The sequence below is a fragment of the Triturus cristatus genome, chromosome 4_1 (assembly GCF_964204655.1).
Source record: "Triturus cristatus chromosome 4_1, aTriCri1.1, whole genome shotgun sequence".
NCBI classification, from domain to species: domain Eukaryota; kingdom Metazoa; phylum Chordata; class Amphibia; order Caudata; family Salamandridae; genus Triturus; species Triturus cristatus.
Window position 1 is genome coordinate 367,518,516 of NC_140585.1, and position 21,921 is coordinate 367,540,436.

The 21,921-nt window shown below is 43.1% G+C and overlaps 1 protein-coding gene across 4 annotated transcripts in view; it reads left to right on the plus strand.

Annotated features, from left to right (window-relative positions):
• Positions 1-21,056, plus strand: part of DNM1L (dynamin 1 like) — a 610,546-nt gene extending 589,490 nt beyond the window's left edge. For all 4 annotated transcript variants that reach the window (XM_085652405.1, XM_085652403.1, XM_085652402.1 and 1 more), the window contains 2 exons: positions 15,791-15,950; positions 17,448-21,056. In XM_085652405.1, the coding sequence (XP_085508531.1) occupies positions 15,791-15,950; positions 17,448-17,504 (217 nt within the window). In that variant the 3' untranslated portion in view covers positions 17,505-21,056. The remainder of the gene's footprint in view (positions 1-15,790; positions 15,951-17,447) is intronic.
• Positions 21,057-21,921: the final 865 nt, after the last annotated feature.

Sequence of the window (21,921 nt, forward strand, 5' to 3'; positions counted from 1 at the left end):
CATCAATATTGGTTTTGGTATCAATACACCTAGTAGTAGCTGAAGGGGAGATTTGGTGGCAGGCTCCGCCAGTGTTACCTGAGAATGCACAATAAAACGCACACTGTATCATATTAACAAAGTAAAACAAGGGTGGAACACTGCTGTGGTCTAACTGCACATATTGTGTGTGTGTGAAGACAAGTGTCACCGCATACCATACATGCAGAGGCATGAACAAAGGCACACAATGCCCTTCACATTCGTGTTTGTTACTCGAGCAACTTGCTTAACAGAGGTATGGTGTGCAAAAAAAATCCGAACCGCCTGCAGCTTGACAATATCCCTATTGGTTAATGTACGGTTGCGTCACCAGACTGTACCAAGGACCTTCCGCAAAGTTCACCTCTAAACTTTCCACTCTTCGCCATGAAAAAAAACCAGTACATTTTCTATAGGTCATAAAAGATATTAGGATACAATGGTTCATGACACAAATTCCAAAAAAACACAGTGGGAGCCACAGGTTGGAAGCTTCTGGCCGCTATAATGCAGCAGTGCACACTTAGCTGGACAGCTCTAGGCAACCACAGTTTGGGGCAGAAAGGAGACTGAGGCGCTCGAAGGTTAAGTGGTTTGTCCAGGATCACACAATTTGTGGAAAATGAGATAAGGGCTCCTCTTCTAATTCAGCAGTAGATTATGAAACTGCTACAAAATTAAAGAGGTTCTTGGACCACAAAATACATTTGAAACCCCCCTCGCAGCCACATGTTGCTTATACATCACATGAGTACGTTTTCGGTCCTATTTTGCTTGACTGGTTATTTACTTTTTTGTCAATATCTATGCGGCCCTCAGCCAATCCCCATAAAATACATCTTGGCCTATTTACGATGGTTCCCGAGTGCTCATTGTTTTGACTGCGCGTTAACATTCATGAATCTCCCTTTCCTGCCCATGGTAATTCTTTAATTAATTAGGAGCGTTGACACTAGTGTACCTCCACCTTCTAATATTTAAATAAAAATACCCTACATTTCAATACTTTCCCTGACGTAGTGCTGTTTTTTGTCCCAGAAACCTATCTAGTTCCCGGTGTTGACAATTATTGCAACCTCCTTTCCACAAACCGAAAAGGTCACACTGACTCAATATGCAAAGCCTAGCACATGTAGAAGAATGTTTTTTTTTTTGCAGTTTAACATAACACGAACACGACCAAAAAGTATCGGAGCGCTTCACATGAGCACGAGTTTTATTACACAAGGTCACATTTATTCACCTTTAATACACGTGGACTTCAAGTGATTTTCCCGGAAAAGAAAACATTTGAATCTCTTTTGCTCAATAAGGGCCTTTCAGGTCTAAAAGAGGAATGGCCTCAAATGCCACGCACGGGAATCAAGTGTATATGCTATATATGACAATATAACTGTCTGTATATTTTACATCAAAGATGTAGGAAAACATCTGTAAAACTGAATACTCATATCTAAATCAAAATTATCTGAACGCTACATTTTGATAGACACTGCTCCTTTTTCTAATAATCAGCCAGATGACAGTTAATTAAAACTGTACCCGGATCGTTTTTCGCAGTTGACTTGCTGTGGTAATGAAGTGACACAGGAGGTTAGACTCGCACAAAAAAAGTCAAATACGATCGCTTTCATGACAGAGCCCCTGTGCGGTAAAATAATAACCCTTTTTCAGCCCCCCGTTTTAACCCCTCTGTAACAGCCCAATAAGCGTTTGTATCTTAGCCTAATGAGTGGGCAGAGACAAGGGCACTGTGCGGTGTGGCGCGGGCACCTACCTGTGTGAGGGACGCGTGGTCTCGTGAATGCCCAGACGTAATGGGATAACCAACAAGCATTGGCCGTGGCTTCAGAGTGCTAACACAAACGTGCATATATTGTATTTGCATGCAAACATTCAACCCAGACCATGAGCATAGCCAATTGGGCAGGCGCGGCCGGCATGAGAGGGGGGGGGGGATGAGGGGGGTACGCGCGGGGGAGGGGGGTACGCGCTGGGATGGGGGGTTAATTTAATGAATTAAAGAACTTACCAGGCATCTCCTCCGCTCCGGTCCCGAGTCGCATCACGTCTCTGCAACGTGGTGGAAGTAACTTCTCCCCGCTCTTTTCATTTGCCAATCAGGAGACTGGGGGGCCGGGCGGCTGAACCTTCTTTACATTCCTGGTATTTAATTGGGCACGGGGCGACTTTGCGTAAAACGCATCACCGCCCGAGCAGGAGCCTATCTACAAACTCCTGCTCTACACAGGGCATGCGCAGCAAACCTAATGGTTTGTGAATGTGAGCGAGGGGCTTTGCTCCTCGCTCACATGCGCCGACCATCTTTTTAACTCCTGCTCGTCTCTGCCTGCGTGCGCTGTGCGTGACATGCGCACAGTGCACTTTCACCGGCATTGAAGCGCACAGGCGGCCCGGAAATGTAAACAGACGAATTGTAAGCTGTCAATTCGTCTGTTTACATTCCATCCTGTTCACTGGCCGATTCTTTTGTGGGGCGCTGCCCCAACGCCCCTAATGGACCAGCCGCCACTGCTATAAATAGAGCTCCTGGTATTATGGTATTTTTTTTTTTTTACATTTTCGTATTTATTTAACCATATTTATTTGTTGGCTATCTTACTATTATTTATCTATATTTATTTTGAGTTTGGTGAATAAATGAAGTTGTAACATTGTATATTTCGACATGTACCTGTTAATCATGCACTCTTACTTTGATGCCTTTCGTGCTTTAGCACATTAAGCAGCCAATTACAATATAGTAATGCACCCACAGGTAAATGTTACCATTACGTTGTCATATGCCATTTGATAAGGAACCCTCATCCTGTTTTTTAACTCTCCATGCCATCTATCTGCTCAGCTGTTGGCCTGGAATTCATGAAAGACCACATGAAGAGACACTTCTAAGAATCCCATTTTTCTGTATTTTTCCACTTTTAAAAATAAATGCAGACAGAAAACAATCGCCAATAGTGCTAGATAAACACTTATAAGGTCCCAAAGGCGAGACCTATTGGCTATGCCGATGCTTGTTTATTCTGCTGCAGCTGGGAAGGTGGCTTAGGAGGAGCACTAGGTTTATGAGAGCGCTCTCATTAATTTTTATGGTGGCTGAGAAGATGGACCTGCAGGGTCTTCCAAATGTCTTTTTTGAGGCGATTTAGAGGAGATTGACGATGCATCACTCTCCTCATCAGAGACCAAAGTATCTCTGTTCTTAAGCCTCTGCAGCCACAAGAGAAGCCTCCCTTCTCAATCTTTCAAAGTATTAGTTGAAAACCTGCGGCATACCTTACAATCCTTAGGTTTGTGGTCAGGATAAAACAGTCCTAGTGAGGGTCGTCTATGTGCAGTCTCGTGTTCCTGCAGATGTCACAGGGTCTGAAGAGGCCTTTGTTGGGTGTCTGACATGGTGGGCATCAGTTTACTTCACCTAAACACAGATGTACAGGACTGGATTGTATATCTGTGAGATAGAAAAAACCTGAAGAAATTTTCTTTCAAGCGCTGTGAGGATAAAAACTGAGCAGAGCTCAGTGGAGACTCCCTTGCACGAGGTGTGGTCGAAAGTCTGAGGGACTGGAGCTTCACGCCGGTAGGTTCTACAGGGTGGTATCATCGGACTGGCTGTTTTCTAAGTTTGGTCCTTTTTTAGGTCTCGTCTGACCCAGCGCATGCGCTGATCTGGCGAGACTTATTGAGAGGGCTCCAAAAAGTGCTACCAGGCCAGCCTAGAGCTACAGTGCATGTGCGCGCGCGCCGCACTTGACCCGCGATTTCTTTCGCGGCCGCACGGCCGCTTTGATGTTTGATAGCGATCGCGATCACTTTCCGCTTGCCGCTTGTTTAATATGGCCTTTGAAATTTCGACATCCTGCCGATGCCCAAACTGTCATGGAGCGCGAAAATAAAAACGCACTGATAATTATAATACTTGTATTTATATAGTGCTTTCTACCCCTGCCACGAACGTAGTTTGACAATCGTGTGACTGCTGCAGTGCAAGCTTTTCAAGCGAATGACTGCTGCAGTGCAAGCTTTACAAGCGAAGTGAAGGCTCCGTACTGTCAACATAGTTTTTTGAAAAAACAAAAGCGTAGTGAACTTTTCGAGAAAAGATCAACGTTGACGTGGACCATTTATTGTGCGCGTCGGCAGGTAACGTGTGCTGTCACTGGATCTCACCTTCTAAATGCCATACACTTCAAACTTATAGTGCCTTATTTATGAAGGCGTTGCGCCCCCGGTGCGCCACTTTTCCCCATTTTAAAAGTGACGCATCGCTGGCGCATGGCCTTCATAAGTAATGCCATAGTTGCCAAGTTTCCAAGGTACGTAAGTGACTAGTTAGGTCTGACCTATTTTTTCCATAGAATTCTGGGACTTGTAGTCCCAGTTTAGTACTGGGTTAAATAAGGCTCTCAGAATTCTAAGAAAAATGAGGAATGGCCTAACTAGTCACGCATGGGCCTAGGAAACTTGCCACCCATGCAAACTGAGTCGATTTTTGTCAGGCGGTCAGACAACAAATTCAAAGAGAGACACTAGTCACAGTCGAGTTGGAAGGAAGGCTTAGCTCTAAGAACCAAACCCTTCAGGGGTCTCCAATATCGTCAAACTGGTATTATATTTCGGTGTCAATGGGTACTATTGGTGTGTCTTTTGTAACGACTGACTGACCAGCTGTGGTGACCAGGGCGCCAGGCAAAGACTTCTGGCCTATAGTAATGTCATTTAAAACCCTAAGGGTCAATTACTTTGTGATACCAAAGCGGCCAGGGCAGAATGCCATACAAATCCCGTTTCTCTCAAAGGAGGCAGGGACGCTGCTTCCATTTGTGCAGGAGGTGCAGTGGCACCAAGGCCCAGAGGCCTGAGATGCACACTGAACCATGATTATTGCGGTATCTTATAATCAGGCCAGTGCCACTGAAATTATGCGCCTGCAGCCATTTTCGCATAATTATAGATTTGTCACATTTGCCACATAATCCATCATCTTCCGCATAATCAGCAGATATTAACAGCAGCAAAAGTAAATTCCAGCTCCAAAAGTTACAAAAAATGCAGCAACACATCTTGCGGCTTAGTGAAAGGCATTTGCAAAGCTGGACAGGTCACCTTTCTGTTGCTTATTGCTGTATTTGATTGTTACAATGGTACTAATGAGGTAACCTGTTATACAGTATTAAGGGCATAAAGGATATTTTAACTATTTCCTATTCAAGAAAATATTCTAATGTTTTGTATTTGGAGATTTTTTATTGTCAGCTTTTGCTTATGATTGTAGAAATTATGCTGCACACATTTTTTTCTTATTTATGTTGTTGGCCTTTCAGATTATGTGGATCTCTTTGGAGTTCCAAGATCATACATAAATAAACTTGAACTTGAAACTACTAATGAGGTGCAATCAATGTCCAGGCAGTGTTACCAAGTTTAACAAGCATTGGCATAGCCAATAGGTCTGGCCTTTGGGACCTTATAAGTGCTTAGCTATGCAGCAGTTGATGTTGTTGCACCAAGGATATTGAGCTGCATAACTAAATACTTATAAGGTCCCAAAAGCGAGACCTATTGGCTATGCCAATGCTTGTTTAATAAGGACATGGATGTTACTAAATAATGAGGCCTTAGGCCACAGCTTTCCAAACTTTTCATGTTGGTGACACACCTTTTATACATTCGTGATTTAGTGACACGGTAATGCGAGCTAGCGTGCCTGAACCACCTAAGAGGGGTTCGGTGGGTTCTCTCCCCGCGAAAATTTAGAAAAAATAGTGGGCAAATGGTGCATTTTCAAGCCAATTTGAGAAAGCAGGAAGGTTAATAAAGCAATTGTGAATCTGTTCTAACAATGACAGTGACTGGCAAAACTGGGTGTAAGGTTAGGTTTGTGCCTGAAACAAGCGGAGTGGCACGGAAAGGCGGAATGGATGATGAGTGTCACATTGGAGTTCCAGGAGTCGTGGGCACACAGAGGGACAGCAGAAACAAGGTATTGGCCCATGTGGGGGGCAGGGGCATACTGAGGGCTTGCAAGAGAACTATGCCACACATAAACACTACAGTTAGCTCATAGAGCGGCTGCACTGATGAGATGAGGCAGAGCACATACAAAAGGGCGGCAGGCCAGGCAGTTAAACAGGCTAGGGCTGCACACAGGAGCTTCAGGGTGGAGGGGCTCAGAGGGCCGGCAGGGGCGAGATAGATACACCAGAGAGGCTGCAGTGGGGAAAGGGGCACATATACAAACTTTAGTAGGGTGTAAGGCAGAAAAAGCTGATACTGAGGAGGTGGCAGACACACAGAGGGGTTACAAAGGGTGGAGAGGCACAGATCGATTGACACACAGGCCGCAGAAGGGAAATGCAACATTCAGAGTGGAAGCTTAAGACACCATGAAAGAAACACATAGCAGGATAACCCATTGAACATAGCAGCAAAAAAACATGGTCAACCAACACAGCTCCTACGAGCAAACCTTCCGGCATAGAATACACAGTATAAGACCTACCTAAGAAATGAGTGATTCAGTCAAAAAACACCTTTTAAATAAAGTTCCCACCAACAGGCTACCACCACCAAAAAAGAGTCAAAAGTAACAGCTCTGACACCTCTAGTAGAAACTCTCACGCCTCTACCAGCACCCTGTCTCACGGTGGATGCCAGGGAGATGTCACCTTTCCCTGTCCTCGTTGGCATGTGCAGTTTGGCGGCCAGATGAGGCTGCACAAGTGACAGTTGACAACTGTACCACCACATACCCTCATCCTTCAACACACAGGAGGATGAAGAAGGCCATGGACAAGTTACTACTTGCTGAGAACTCTCTGGATATTAGATAACAGGGCACTGGGAGATCATGTCATCTGCCCAGTTTCTCCTTGGCTGGCATCAAACTGCAGCCTAAAGAGGCCAGAGTGCCAGATTTTTACCATAACAGGTTATAGTCCCTATTAATCTCAGTCACGTTCAAATGGTAATAAATCAGGCCTCTCCGAGAGCGGCCAAACTGAATGACAAACTAGAGAACATGCTGAACATTTACCACAGCAGACACCATCCCAAATGCATACATTTGCTACGGCTCCACTTTCAGGACTGAGAGCCAAGGGCCCACTTCTACTCCCACGGTAGAGAGGGTGTTGTTATGCCCTTGCCAGACCCTAAATAGTCCCTGGTTCTTTGTGAACATTGTTATCGTAGCCTATCTTACACTCCGTGTTATACTATTTGAAATAATCACATGCATATTCATAGCGCTGCCAGAGGCTAGGACTTCATAGCACTTCAAATACATATTCCTAATCTCCAATGCATCAACAAGGGTTCAATTCTGTGTCAATGATGGTACAAACAGACACCTGCAGTGATGACATTAACCAGCTGAGCTTCCACAACATAACAGATTGCATTTCCCACCTGCTAGTTTAACTTGCATTGATGTTCTTAATTTAATGTGTGTACATTTTATTTTATATGCAGTTACCTGCAGGTAAAAGGCCAGCAGAATAGTTAAACAATATTTTGTTTTGAGCCGCGTCGCTTGCTCCATCCCCATTGCACTTGGGATAGCTTCACATTTTTTCTTATGCCCGGCTGGTGAGTTATGCTGCGCTTTTTGAACTACACTGAAGTCTCCCTCTTGCATCTTTCCCCCCTGATTCTAACACCTGTTGTGCGTTCCCTACGGACGGTTATCAGCCTGTGAAGAAACAAAACAGAAAAAAAGACACTGAACTAAGGAGGTCAGGTTTATGTACCTACTGAACAAAAATATTCTTTGAGGTGCGACGGAACAGCAAAAGACCGACTTTAAAAGTAGAATCACTCAGAAGGCAAAGTATCATGTCCATGGAGCTTGGAAACGGGGATTGCTGCAGCTGGGCAGAGCCTGGAGCCTGCCTGAAGAAATAAGTGATCGGAGCAGCCGATCCAAAAATGTCTTGCACAGGAGCAAATGGAACTTGACGGCCCGTACAGTGTTTACAGTCATTACAGCCTATGGAATTTTTGTTAAGTGTCACAGAGTAAACAGTAGTGTGTAAGTGCGAAAACATAGTACTAAAGTGGCAGTACTTACTGTCTCTCTGTCACTTTGTGTTCATTTCACAGTTGGGCAGCGCCATGACAGCTGCTGTGTTGACTGTGACTCTGCAGCCGAGCCAGGCTTAGAATAGAGTCAGTCTCACGCGGCATGCAGCTGATCATGCTGCCGACGGTAGTACTTGTTTTGTGCGCACTCACTGACTGTATGCAGTAGGACGCCAGGACTGTGTGACTGTCGGCGCACGCCTCCAGACAGTCCCGGTGACTCCTGAATCTGACTTCACTTCATTTCAGGACGAGGAGGACGTGAGGTCACACCCAGTGCTTTAAATGGGAAAAAATAAGTGCAGGTACTCATTAAAATAGAGGTGTGGGAAGTGGGCGGGGCTAGGTGTGGGAAGTGGGCGGGGCTAGGGGCGGGGCGAAGGGCAAGATATGTTCATACCTAATGACTTATGTACCAGTTGCAGCATGTCAAAACACAAGAGAAATGCGTTTATGGAAATAAAACAGATTAACACATTACACGTAATTACATGCTCCTCGGAAGCAGTGTGGAATCTGCCCTGCACTGGAAGAGAAACCTAACCTGCGCCTGCCGTGCTGTGGATCAGGGTACCGGTACTATCGCTGGCTACAGAGAAGTGCCGGTACTGACGGCAAAAAAATCCGGAAGTGCCGGTGAGTACCGGCCCATTTAAAGCACTGGTCACCCCCCCCCCCCGCAGCGCTACAGCCAGTTATCACAACCACTGAAGGCAGAGGCCCCGCCTGGGTGTCTCTCGGTATTGGGCACTACCTCGCTGTCAACCAGCAATACCTTCCACGCCACCACTAACCAAGGCTGTGTTACCTCGGACTCCCTCACCCAGTAGCAGAGTACCGATAACCCTGTCCTGGGGTGGGCACCCTACGCCACATTTCTCAAACACCACTGACTGTCCCTTCACCCAGCTGCTTGCATCCACCCCCACCCCCGTGGTATCCGATCACATGCCCAGCGCACCCCTGCTCGCCCCCTACATCCTCCCCCGGCCCCTTACCCAGCAGCAGCAGCTTGACCACCTGCGCTGCCTTCTTACAGAGGGGAGATCCGCTGAGCCAGAGCTTTTCCAAAGTATGCGGCGCAGACGTCCTGATGCATGAGAATGTACGTATGTCAAGCATGTCAGGCGACACAGTACTGTGTCGCGACACATACTTTTGAAAGCTCTGCCTTAGGCCCTATGTTCTATGTCTACTATGACATTACTTTTAAAGATACCGGGGACTCCCATCTCGATGACGGGGGAATGATTCAAGCATGTGAATCTATGAAAGTTCAAATACTGGAATAACCACCATTTATTTGAATTTCGTTTAGTCGAGAAATGTACTTACATTTAGCGTGCACATTTTATTTTTCACCTTTACTCTAAAAATTTAGGGTAAGTAATCTTCAACACCATCCGTAAATGGCACCAGGAACCTCGACGGACATAGTGTACCCAAACGTAGTACTTTATTAACTTGAAAAGAATCCTACATTTGTTTTATCCTAAATCTCCACTGTCGGGCACAGGCGAATAAATTATTAAAACCATAGCTGATACATATTGGTAAAAGATTCTTGATCATTCACTCTGTAAACATACTGAAGCTATACCAGTGATTTTAGATATGTATTCCTTCAATCTTTAAATGAGTGCAAGTATGTTTAAGTATTATGGGTCTATGTGATCTAAGTAAACCTTAGTTAAGAAATGAAAAATCTTTAACTCATTTGAAAAAATCATAATGGCTTGGCGAAAAGACTAGTCCTAAATGTAGACTGTGTTTTCGTAGAAAGAACGTCTGATAACATGAACACAGTGCAAACTGCACTACACCCTATACCAATGAAATATTACATATGAGCAGGTGGGATATCCTGTGTGTTACCAGAAATAGTGGACTTCCTTTTGTTCTTATCGAATGCACTGCTGATGGAATTAAGCCTTGACAAGCCCAGCCAACACAGCATTGCCTTTGGTGACACAGGGAGACCGCTCTTGTGGAACCTGCACTTTGTTGTCCAGCCCTCGGCCCAACGCACGGCAGCACTTTACCCAGAGCCCCTGGAGGGGCTTGAAAGGCAGCGCGGCGGTCCCGCGACGCGGGGCGTGCGCAGCACTGGCAAAGACCGGGCCAAGACGGGCCCGTCGTAGACCGATAGAGGCCGGGCTGGGCCACAGCTCTGTCACCCACGTATTAAGGTATTGTGACTTGGAGATCATCCTGATAAAGAAGTAATACGGAAAGGAATTTTGTAGTCATCTGTTATTGACCTTGAACCAAGCCGCATTCTTGCTCTGATGCTACTTATTCCTAAGGGAGCTTCCGAAGGGCATTAAGTCTTCTAAGAAGTACTGACTATAGCTACCTCGATCTTCCCTTCTGCTTTCTGTAAAAGTGTTTGATATTTTATTTTGATATCTGTGATTTGTATGTGATAAATCTAGTATGGGGAAGAGAAAAATGACGAGCACTCAGAACAAGAAGTTAGCTAAATCAGGGGAGCATTCCCGCTAGTCCCTACTTAACTATCTCACTGGAGCTGTAGGTGCCATAGAACGGCAGATCACCACGGTTGAAGAGGCTTTAAAACCCGGGGCGGATGAGAGCGCTACAGTGAAAGCTAGTTCCAACTTGTTTGAGGCACAGAGAAGCACATTGGGTACAAATGGCTGTGTGGTGAATATTTCTGATCACCTGTCAGGCAGTGAGCAGGAGTACGATGTGCTGCAGCAACCACCAAATAAGCGCGGTAGGAATCCGGATAATTGCCCTAGTACCCCCGAGGTTCCGGGCCCTTCAACTGAGAGGCTCTCTCCTAAAACTCGTAAAAGGGCCCCCAAGAGGGTAAAGTCCACTCCAGCTAATAAACCTGAAAACTGGGAAAAATCACTAATTAGCTCTAATATGCACACTCCGAGTGAGGTAGGGAAGTTAAAAGTAAAGTTGGATGCTCTGGATACATTGATCAGAGAAAGTTTATGTAGTTTGACAACCAGAATAGGCACTATAGAGGCAACCTTAGCCAAATGTTTGGATATACTTCAGCCACCAGTACCTGACAGAATGTGTTTGCCTGGTCACATTGTTAATGATGACAACCAAAATTATAGTACGAAGTCAAACTACACCGGCTTTGTCACTGCTACTCATAACGCCCCTAAATATGTGCCCTCTGCCATAATTCAACAAACCCCTCTTGCTAACACTGAGGCTCATCTACCCACTATTGCACCAGCTGTGATCAAGCCCACACTCATTCCACCTTCAGTAAATATAAACCGTGCGACCAAGACTCAGGGGACACAGCACACCACATACTTAGATTTACCGCCAGCTGTTACACCGTATGTAGTGGTGCTAGTTAACGTACCCGCATTAGCAGATAAGATGGCAGAATCTTGGGAGAATTTAAGGAATAAGTCCTTACAGTGGCTCGGCTCCAGGTCAGGCTTAACTGAGAAATTATTTGACGAGTTTAAGATGGCAAGGAGAGTGGGATGGCTAGGAAGAGGGCCAAAAAAACTCCAAGGGGACTCTGTTGTGTTGTCATTCAAAACTCCAAATTTAGTGAGATTGATATTGAGTAGAATTGGAGATAATTTTATGGGAGGCTCACATTTTAGTGCTGTTCCTTTAGGATATTTTTGTCAACCTCCACACAGGAATCATCCTAGGTCTAATTGGGAAAATCTTACTCCGCTCTATAGGAGACAGTTCAACATTCCTACCCAAAACCTCTTCGATAGACTCCACTATCTCGAAGAAGTGTATTGACTGAGTCTAGAGGACCCTACTCAAGGTGCTATAACCAGAGGCTTGGACGATCTCTGCAATAAGGGCCCCTTAATAACTAGTTCCAGTGTCACAATAGTAGAACAACCACTCCAAGTGACATCGGTAAATATAGAAGCGGCTGACTTCACTAACATAGAGAAGGTGGGTGTTTTGGAACATACCCCCATGCCCCATAATGAATTTATACCCTTGCTTGTTGAGGGAACTGGGGGAAAGACTGGTAGCAAAGTGAGGAATGTTAAATGCCAGATTATGTTTTGGAATGTGGCTGGTTTGAAAACAAAAGTGACCAATAAAGTATGGGTGGATTATGTGAACAATTATGAGATATTTAGTTTGCAAGAAACCTGGGTGGAGGAGCCAATCTATATGTGTGGCTTCAAAACATTTCACACCCCAGCAATTAGATCGATTTACGGTAGAGCAAAAGGGGGTCTTTGTACTTGTATCTCCAACCATCTAAAAATAAGGAAAGTTGAATTAGTTGTTAGTAATAGATACTATCAAATTGTTAGTATGCACTTCAATCAGGCATCCTGTGCGATAATACTGAACTTTTAGATCAACGCCTCTTCGGAAACGCTGGAGGAAACATTTAGAAATGTAAGCAGAGATGTGATTAACTTGCAAAGTCAGATAACCAAAGATGTTTTTGTCATATGGGGAGGGGATTTTAACTGCTTTTTATGTCAAAATGGTGATAAGGGGGGTCTGTGGGATAACCTATGGAAAATAAACTAGTTTTCCGCATTTCTCTCATACAGCACATGGAGATCTCCTGAATGACATCGTATTTTCTTGTGATATGGGGTTTGCTAACAGTCTGTTTACCCGAGGTCCCATTTAGTCCAACTTTTAATGGACGAGGTGTCTCCTCAACAATAGACTATATTCTGATATCTAGCAGACATTCCCCCCATGTGAAGAATTTTATTACACATGACATCGCCCTAAGCGATCACTTTCCGTTAAGTATTGAGATTATGGTGTTTAATCAAGATTTGAATACAAAAGGCAGATCCACGCAGCTCTTGAAGAATATTACTTGAGCAGGCAAAACGGGTACGCACTGAAGTGGATGAAAGTGAAGCCAGAGGAATTTGTTACCAAATTATTGAAGAGGTGTAAAAATATGTTCTATGCCTGCCTCAATTAAAATTCCTCTCACCCAGTAATTATAGAGAATGTTTTAGCAATTTCAACTCAAATTAAAGAAATTCTCTGGGTAAACGCTAAAAGGAATGACAACCATAGTGAATGGTGGTTTGACTCCACTTGCACTAAGGCCTACACTAGACTTAAATATGCATTAAAGGTCAGAGTGAAGGATCAGGACCTTATTAGGGAAGCCAGAAGGAACTACAAGAGGGTAATAACTGTAAGGAAGAATCAGCAAAAAGAGGAAGCTTTGAACGCCCTGCATGAGGCATCGATTATTCGCGACTCTGCTGCATTCTGGAAGGTGGTTAGCGTGCCTTTTTTTCGCTGATAAATCTAAAGCCACTATAGAGATAGCCATCTCTGAGTCGGAGTGGGTTTCCCATTACTCTAAGCCCTATATCAACCAAATATTAGATGATCATGGAACTTTGGAGTCTGAGGCCGATCCGGAGTCTTCTTTCACTTTCCAATACTCCAGAATGGATTTTACTTTGAGCGAGGTTAATGTGGCCATAACAGCTAGCATGGGCGGTAAGGCCCCGGGCCTGGATGGTATCCCGGTTGACCTGTTTAAAAACAATATGGCACTATGGTGACCACTCTTAACGCAACTTTTTAATGCCTGTTGTTCTAGGGTTTTTTTATCATCTTGGTATGAATCCATCATCGTTCCTATTTTTAAAAAGGGCGACAGGGCGAATCCAGTTTATCGCCAAATTTCATTACTGGATTCCACAGTCAAGATAATAGGGCGTGTGGTTTTAGATAGACCACAAATGTGGGCGGAGAGCACTCAATATCACGTAATCTGCAATACGGCTTTCGTTAGGGCCTTGGCACTATTGATCAGGGCCTAAACCTACATATTATTTTAGATAAAAACACCAAAGCTAAAAGGGAAAGGCTGTTTTTAACATGTGTTGATTTAACATCAGCATTTGATTGTGTCGTCCACGAAAAGCTTTGGGTAATCCTGGAAGGGCTGGGGATGGACAACTTTAAAATTTCCTTTTTAAGGCAGCTTTATTCAGGGGCAAGGGCGAGGGTCCGCTTTGGACAGGGTGGCGACTGCACTAAGAACTTTAGAGTATCGAGAGGAGTGCGGCAAGGCTGTGTCCTTGCCCCATTCCTATTTACGTATTTATATATAAATGATCTTGAAAGTACTTTAATTAAGGAGTGCAGGGATCTGCCACTGGTAGCTACACGCCCCATCCCTGCACTCCATTATGCAGACAATGCGGTCCTGATGGCCCGTACGCCCATTGGTCTCCAAAGGGTTGTAACTTCTTTTACAAAATTTATGACAAACTTGGGCCTTACAACTGCTCAAAAACGTTCTCTATGAAATGTGGGATTGGGGCAAATAAACAGAAACACACCATCTTTCTCAACACCAAGGCATTAGAGAATACTGATACTTTTTCTTACCTAGAGATCCTATTCGATCAGTCAGGCTCTTGGAGCAGGGCTATCAAAGCGAGAAGGCTGCTATTCAGTAAATCACTGATGGCATTTACAAATTGTAGCAGGTAACTGGGTAGACGCTCTCCAGGGGAATTGTTACTCATATATAGAGCAACATGTGTAGCGATTGCCACCTATGGAGCAGGTATCTGAGGATACGCTAATGTTAATTCACTCCAAGTGGCAGAAAACATCATCCTCGACAGTACCGGACAGTACGTCAACATTTATCTGTCATACAGAATTGGGCCTGTCATACCTTGAGGATGTGATCAAGATACAGCCTGTTCTCCTGTGGCATTCGGTTTGGACCACTGAAGAGTCTGTTTTTAATCGCCATGTTATAAAGAACGCACTGGGAATTGATGGGGCCAAACATATAAAATGGCTAAAATATGTCTAAACTTTTTTAACTTAAATAGGCCATATAGAATATTATAACGACCCCTTTACTATGTGCAGGGTACCGAGAAAGGACCTTAAAAATACATGCATGTTATACATGAGCGAATCTAGAATTACGAGTGAAATGGCCAAGACCACGGTGGTAGCACACCACCTTCCTTTGATTTCTGTAAATATACAACCATATGTTTTGCTAACCACTAGGGATTATGATAGGTTTTTGCTAACACGCCTCAGACTGAACATCCTGCATAGATCTTTAAGCTTTCCTGAGGTAAACGACTGGTCAAGAACACTTTGTATCTGCCCATGCGACGACGTGTCAGCTCAGTCTTCTATACATATATTGTTTTTTTGCACATTCTATTCTATACCTAGAAAAAGATGGATTGTTCCTGTGTTAAAAAGATTGGAACTGAGACGATGTCGCCCCGCATTCTTGGCGTTGCAGAATCTGGATAATGTATTCACTATTGCCTCTGTTACTGCCTTTAAAAAAATTTTTTTTAAATTCCGTAAATCAATTGTGAAATGATTTTTATATGTTCTTAGCCTTATCTATTACCTTTATTTTAATTGTGGAACTTTAGTGTGATTTATAAACTGTGCTTTTATGGTTATTCTTCATATAGTAACCAAACAAAGTTCTTTGAATTGAATTGAATTGACACGAGCTATCTCAAAAGCCAGAATTGCTGACCTAAAATCAGGAGAAATGCTATTTTGTTATCAGTTTGTGCTATTTTATTTTTAGCTTGATGGTTATTGCAAAAAAGATGTTTTTAGCAGGATTTTACTGCACGTTTCTTTGTTAATCGTAGTCCTGGTTTTTTTTTCTTCTCTTCAGTGTCCCTAAGGCTGTTATGCATTTTCTTGTCAACCATGTGAAGGATACTCTGCAGAGCGAACTCGTTGGTCAGCTGTACAAATCGTTGTTACTCGAAGACCTCTTGACTGAATCGGAGGACATGGCTCAGCGAAGGAAGGAGGCAGCCGACATGCTGAAGGTACAGTGATTTTAGGATTCCAAACATACGTTAGTGTCGTAAGACGTGTGTGCCAGCCTTACTGTATAAGCAAGGCTTACCATACAACTTGTATATTTGGGGGAAATCATGTGAGCAAACTGATGCATATTTTCCTTTGTAAGATTTGAAAACCTTATGCTAAAGTGAAACGCCTACAAAAAAAATAGTTCACTCAAAGCTTCATCTCCCTCCACTTGATTGTTTGTCTTCCCAGAGACAAACAAGTGAGTTAACATTGGTTCTTATGATCCTTAGCAGCAGAACAAAATCTAGCCTGCACACCTGCCATTATTACAGTATTTAGTGTACAAAGTCAAGTTCATAGAGCCGTCTTCTATGTACAAGTTTAAAATGAGTGCATTCTTTCACAGTTTTTGAAGGGTATTTTTCTTCCGCCTCCTCCTGCCAAGCCGTGTTTGGTCGGATGGGACAATCTACCTGTGACGTAATCGGGGCATATCCGCTCTTATGGAATACTTCAGGGTCATCTCTCTATTCATACAAAGATGCTCTATGTAAGTAATGTATAATCTTCAGAATCGCACTAAATCTGTGCATCTTCTTCATGGAAGGCTCAGTAACCTCCTTCTGGCTCCATCACACCGACAGCAAATTTGCCGTACTTTGGACGAAACACGGGTTGGCTGGAGAAGTCTGGAAAAAACATGAACTGAAACAAGGCACTCTTTTTAAATTTGTTTATTTGAAACATCCCTTTGCAATTGGTTTTGAATAATAGATACTGTAATATGAGGTGTGCTGGCTAGCTTTTGTTTTTCTGCTTTGGAGCTTAATTGAGAACTCTGGGGTAATGCGCTAGCTCTGCTCCTGTTTTTAATAACTAATCTGATTTGTGATGCTCCAAGTAATTATTCAAAAATATGAAATGGAAACAAAAAGGTGTGCACTTGAAATACCCTAGTTAGACCATATGTGTTTGTGTTGGTTCTTATGATCACCAAAAATACTTTATTTTTGCATGCTATTCTCACCAATGGTAACCTGATTTGTCACGAACATTTATTTCACATCCATTGTTGTCCCTGGATACATTTTGGGGGGGGGGGGGGAATTTGTCTAGGAAAACTTTATGGAAAAAGGCAAAATATGTGGTAAGTTGTGCCTAAAACATCGATCCCACATGTCCTGCCTCGTTGCACCACGCAGAACTGAGTGTATGGAATTTCCACATCTGAAAAATGCAGTACTCTGCGGTTTTCGTATTTACTGGGAGCAGGTATTGACCACCCATTCATCCTGCAACTTGGAATGAGACCCTGAGTTGTAACTGATGTGTAAAGCAGTGTAGAATTTTAAACTGGACCCTCAGAAGCAGGGGTACACATTCCAGCCCTTTTTAACATGTAATCCTACCATGTTCAAAAGGAAGGGGCAGTTACACTAGACCTTTGTAATCAAACTGCAATGGCTGTGATACATTTTTATGCAGTCTCTTTCTTTTATCTCCATACACAGGCACTGCAAAGAGCTGGACAAATTATTGCTGAAATTCGAGAAACCCATCTGTGGTGAAGGAGAAAACTGCATGCCTTCTAGTACGGAGCAGAGACTTTTACGACTTGAAAATGTGTTCATTCCGACACAAAATGCCATTCTTTGCATATTTGGTAGAATGTTATTTATGAACTCTTAGCTGTGTACTGTGGTAATCTGCTCACTCAAAGGTCTTTCTGAATACTATGCTGTACTTAGTAAACAAGCCCTATTGCATCCACGTTATAAACCTTCAGACCTTCTTCGTGGTGTACGCCTTCCAGTTTTCTGTTGTGGCTAACGAAAGCCCCGTTGACCATAACCTGACCAAAAATATTCTATCCAGTTGTTGAGAACCTGGGCATGTGTCATATTAGCTGAGTATCAGTCAGCGTGGACATGCCAAGTGCTATTCTCATAATGTTCATTTTTGATGCCATAATAAAAGCCAGGAAAACGTATTTTCACATCTGTAAGTGTGCAGTGTGGCTTATTTACTTTTGGTGCACGGCATCAGCCGTTCGGATTGTTTGTAAGAATGTGTGGGTTCACAGACAGTGGACAGGTGAAAAATAGTCATAAGAATCACTAGCTACCTACAACCAGAAAAAAATGAAATAAAAGTAATGTACTCCCACCCCGAGCACACACCGTCATGCATCACATTTCAGTTGGTAAAGTGATTGATTAGGAATAACTTGTGGTTGGAAATACCCATTTTGCCAGTTGCAGGGCTATTTGTTATATGGTAGGGTAAGCAGATGTCGTGTTTAGTTCGGAGCAGGGCAATGCAATGGACGTTATTGCCCTTTGATTGTCTTTATTGCTCACTAATATGAGCTTTCATTAAGTTTTTGGCCAAAGTGGCACAGGAGCAGCAGCCCTAGAAGTTGTTGAAATGGGTTGCACATTCTGTTGGTACAAACTGGTAATGCTCATGTTTTCTCCTGTTGAGGACCTATACCATCATCGTCCAGAAATGCACCAAGAAGTTATGCAAGACTCCAAGTAACCTCCTTTTCTTGGTACTGAACGGCTTTGAAAAAAAAATTCTCCATGGACTTTGATTTGCCCTACAGTTTTCTTTCATTTATTGTCTTTCCAATGTGCATGGTAGAACCTTTTCTTCTACTCTGGTGTCCTGGGAAATACCTCCCACATGGGCTATGTTTCCGAAAACAAGTACCCACGTGGATCAGGGACTTATTCGGCTCACTTTTTGGCAACAGTATTAGGACCACTATGCCAGTGCCTTGTAGCACGTAACTAAGTAGTCAGAGTCAGGTAAAAAACTTTCCAGACTGAGGTTTCAAAGCTCAGTAGATTGTAAGCGTCTTCTGAAGAGCAGTGATGAAAATGTGAGGTGTAGGGTTTCTCACAGATGACGATATGCAACTTGACTATTTAGGACAAGGGATCACAGCTGCTGAATCTTCCTGACTCCCAGATCCTCTCACCAGTGTTATTATTTATTTTATAGGGACTAAAATAGCAGATCTCCAAACTCATTTTACAGAAGTCATAGTTTCACTTTGTTTGTTCTTGTGGTCAGCAAGAATGGGTCTGTTTTCTACAAATGTGTGCTGGATCTCTTATGTGATGGTGCTACTCTGGGGCGCAGGAAGGTTCTGACCCTTTATACCTTCATTCCATTTGATCTAGGCCCTTAAAACCAATAAACAGACCATTTTTGCACCTGCTCTACCGCAGACCTATCCTAGTCCGCAATGTATTCCTCGCTACATTTCTCACATGTAACCATCTATTTAAGGCGGCAATGTCCGTTTAGTGATTGTTTCTGAAGCCAGCTATACTACCTTTGGTACAATAATCTATGCACTGTATAACAAACATCTTTTTGCTATTGTTCCTTCTTTGTCAGAAATGGATTTTGGTGTTAGAGCTTGGTGATTTAGTTTCCACTATCTCTTCTGTTTTTCCTCATTATTCTGGGATGGATCATTTTCTATCCGTTTTGTAAGATTATCGGCCTTGTTTTACATTCTGTGCCCCATAAGAGTGGCCAGCCATGCAGCAGAGTTCTCGATCTTCTCACGATACAGATTAATCCAATGATACCTTTCCACGTCCTCCTACAAACTAATCTTAGGATTGGCCTGCAAGAGCTCCCCAAAGAATTCCCAAATCTACTTTGGGTCCTCGATCGAACGTTCTTTCCACTTTACCGTCTTCTGAAGCTGGACACCTTCGATCTAAATCGTGACTGCTCAGTGGTTTTGTTTCCTTAAGACCACGTGTAGCAAGTAAAGGTCCCTATAATTTGTTCCACATTTCCTTGTATACTGGCAGACATCCGATAGTTTCACAACCTAAAGCTGTAGCAGCAAGCCTGTTTGAGAGGGAGCCAGGGCTCAAGTTCTCCTGGCAACAAAGTATATTCCTTTCTTATTCGTGTAGTAGTGAATTTGACCTTAAAATATATTCATCTCTTTACAAATATTCGAAGGACAATCGACTATATTTAGGTGAAGGTTTAACTGTCTTCTTCACTGTAGAATCAGACAATTAGCTTCTATTGTATGTACATTATAGTCCTTTCTGCTTTGTTCTTGTGACTGAGGTTCTGACCTTCATCTCTGTTTGGTAGGACTGCATCCTCATGGACATGTATTCCTCGCTGAATTGTCTTGTATTTTCAGTGCTCAAAGCTTCTGAAAGTGCCTAAACACATACTTGCTCCACACTAACCCATTAGTTAACTGGTATGTCTTGCATCTTTTTAGAGGAATAGTTGTCCAGTTCAGGTATAGGGCTAAATTCAGACTTTAGCTGTTCATTGCTTTTCATCTTCCAAACAGGTCGTCTCGTCTGCGTATGTATCTTAAAGGGAGATTGCTTAACTTGCTGCAGAAGTTTTCAGCGTGCTCTCTTACCTGCAATACTTGTTTACCATACTTGACTACATGGAGCATCAGTTACTTCTTTTTAGAGCATCTGCTTTATTGATAGAAAAGGAGAGCGTGAGGCACTTTTTACACTGCATCTGTAAGTCTTTGAGAGCAGGGTCCGGTATTTGTTATGGTTCTAAACATGATTGATACCGTATCCAAACAATCAAGTGTGTGTTCCTACAATGTGCATTCCCAAGAACCTACCTTTAAGTCCACTCTTCACAGATCGTGCACAGACATTTTCACTATGAGACCAGTTCACAAGATTTCATCCTGTGGCAAGTTTGTGTAAATATTCGAGAAAGCCTATATAGTTACCGGATAGCACTACCACTGCACATTTAGCTGAACGCTGACCTCTTTACTCATTCAGTGTGTTTCTGAAATAGACATGTCTGGTCCTGTTCATTATGAAACTGTCCTTTGGCTCTATAATGTTTCACCTGTTTAGAGTATTCAGTGGGCCTGGGGTATGCTTTTTGTTTGTTGTGTTGCCCCTTTGTATTAAAAGAGAAACTATCACTATTACCTGTTCTTGCTGGTTATGTAGATGTGCCCAGCACAGATGACAAATTTACACAATACCATGCACTGATGCCATATGTATGTATGAAATGCTCGATGTTGTAAATAAAACGGGTGCACTTAGTTTACGCCAATAAATGCTACTTTTTAAAAATGGGCCTCCTTTAACTCTCCATGCTTTATCATTGGTTAGATCCGAACGGGCTCCTTTACCCAAAGTTGCCTTCTCCATTCGTGCAAGCTTCACTCACTTCCTACGACAGGATATTCATAACCTAGGGTTCGAAGCATAGGCAGAAACTGTGGTTATGGATTTGTTTACAGACTCCTGCACATTTTCTCCACAATTGGTTGCATTATAGCTTTTCATGTCATTGTGAATGTTTCCTACAGTGAAAAATAGAACTGAATACTTTACCTGAAAATAACACCGTTTTGACCCACATAGGAAACTCATTTCAAACTGTCTTATAACTTCAGAGTCTTTTGCGCCCTGTTTTTCATTTTTCATAGAACTGGAGCGATACTACCTCACCACGCTACAAGATTTAAGTGGTTGTTTTCCTTTTCCTAGTCTATTCTGCAGACTCCCGCCTGTCTCACATCAAGCAAATCAATGCTGCCACCCAGCAAGCCAGTCTTCTGCAGCACCGTGCCAGAGCACCTTACTCCCTTTGTCAGTTTAGACTGGATTTCTGGGTCTTTGCACTTTGAAGTTGGAATGCAGTCAATCCCACAACCGTTTGTGAAAAACTGGCTTACATGATAGAAAAGGGTAAGGTGCTTTAGCAGAGCTCCTTCAGCATCCTAGACCAGATTTTGCTAAACAAAGGTAGATAAGCCCCATTGGCTCAATGCCAGTGTCTGAGTGATGCAGTTCAAGTTCTTGAGGGAAACAACGGTTAGTGTAAAATAGTAGATCTGTATTCACAACAAAGTACTAAATGTTATAGGTGAAAAACAGGGGAATACATTTAGCCAGTTTATAGCTATTTCATAATTAAATCAAATATTCTTCA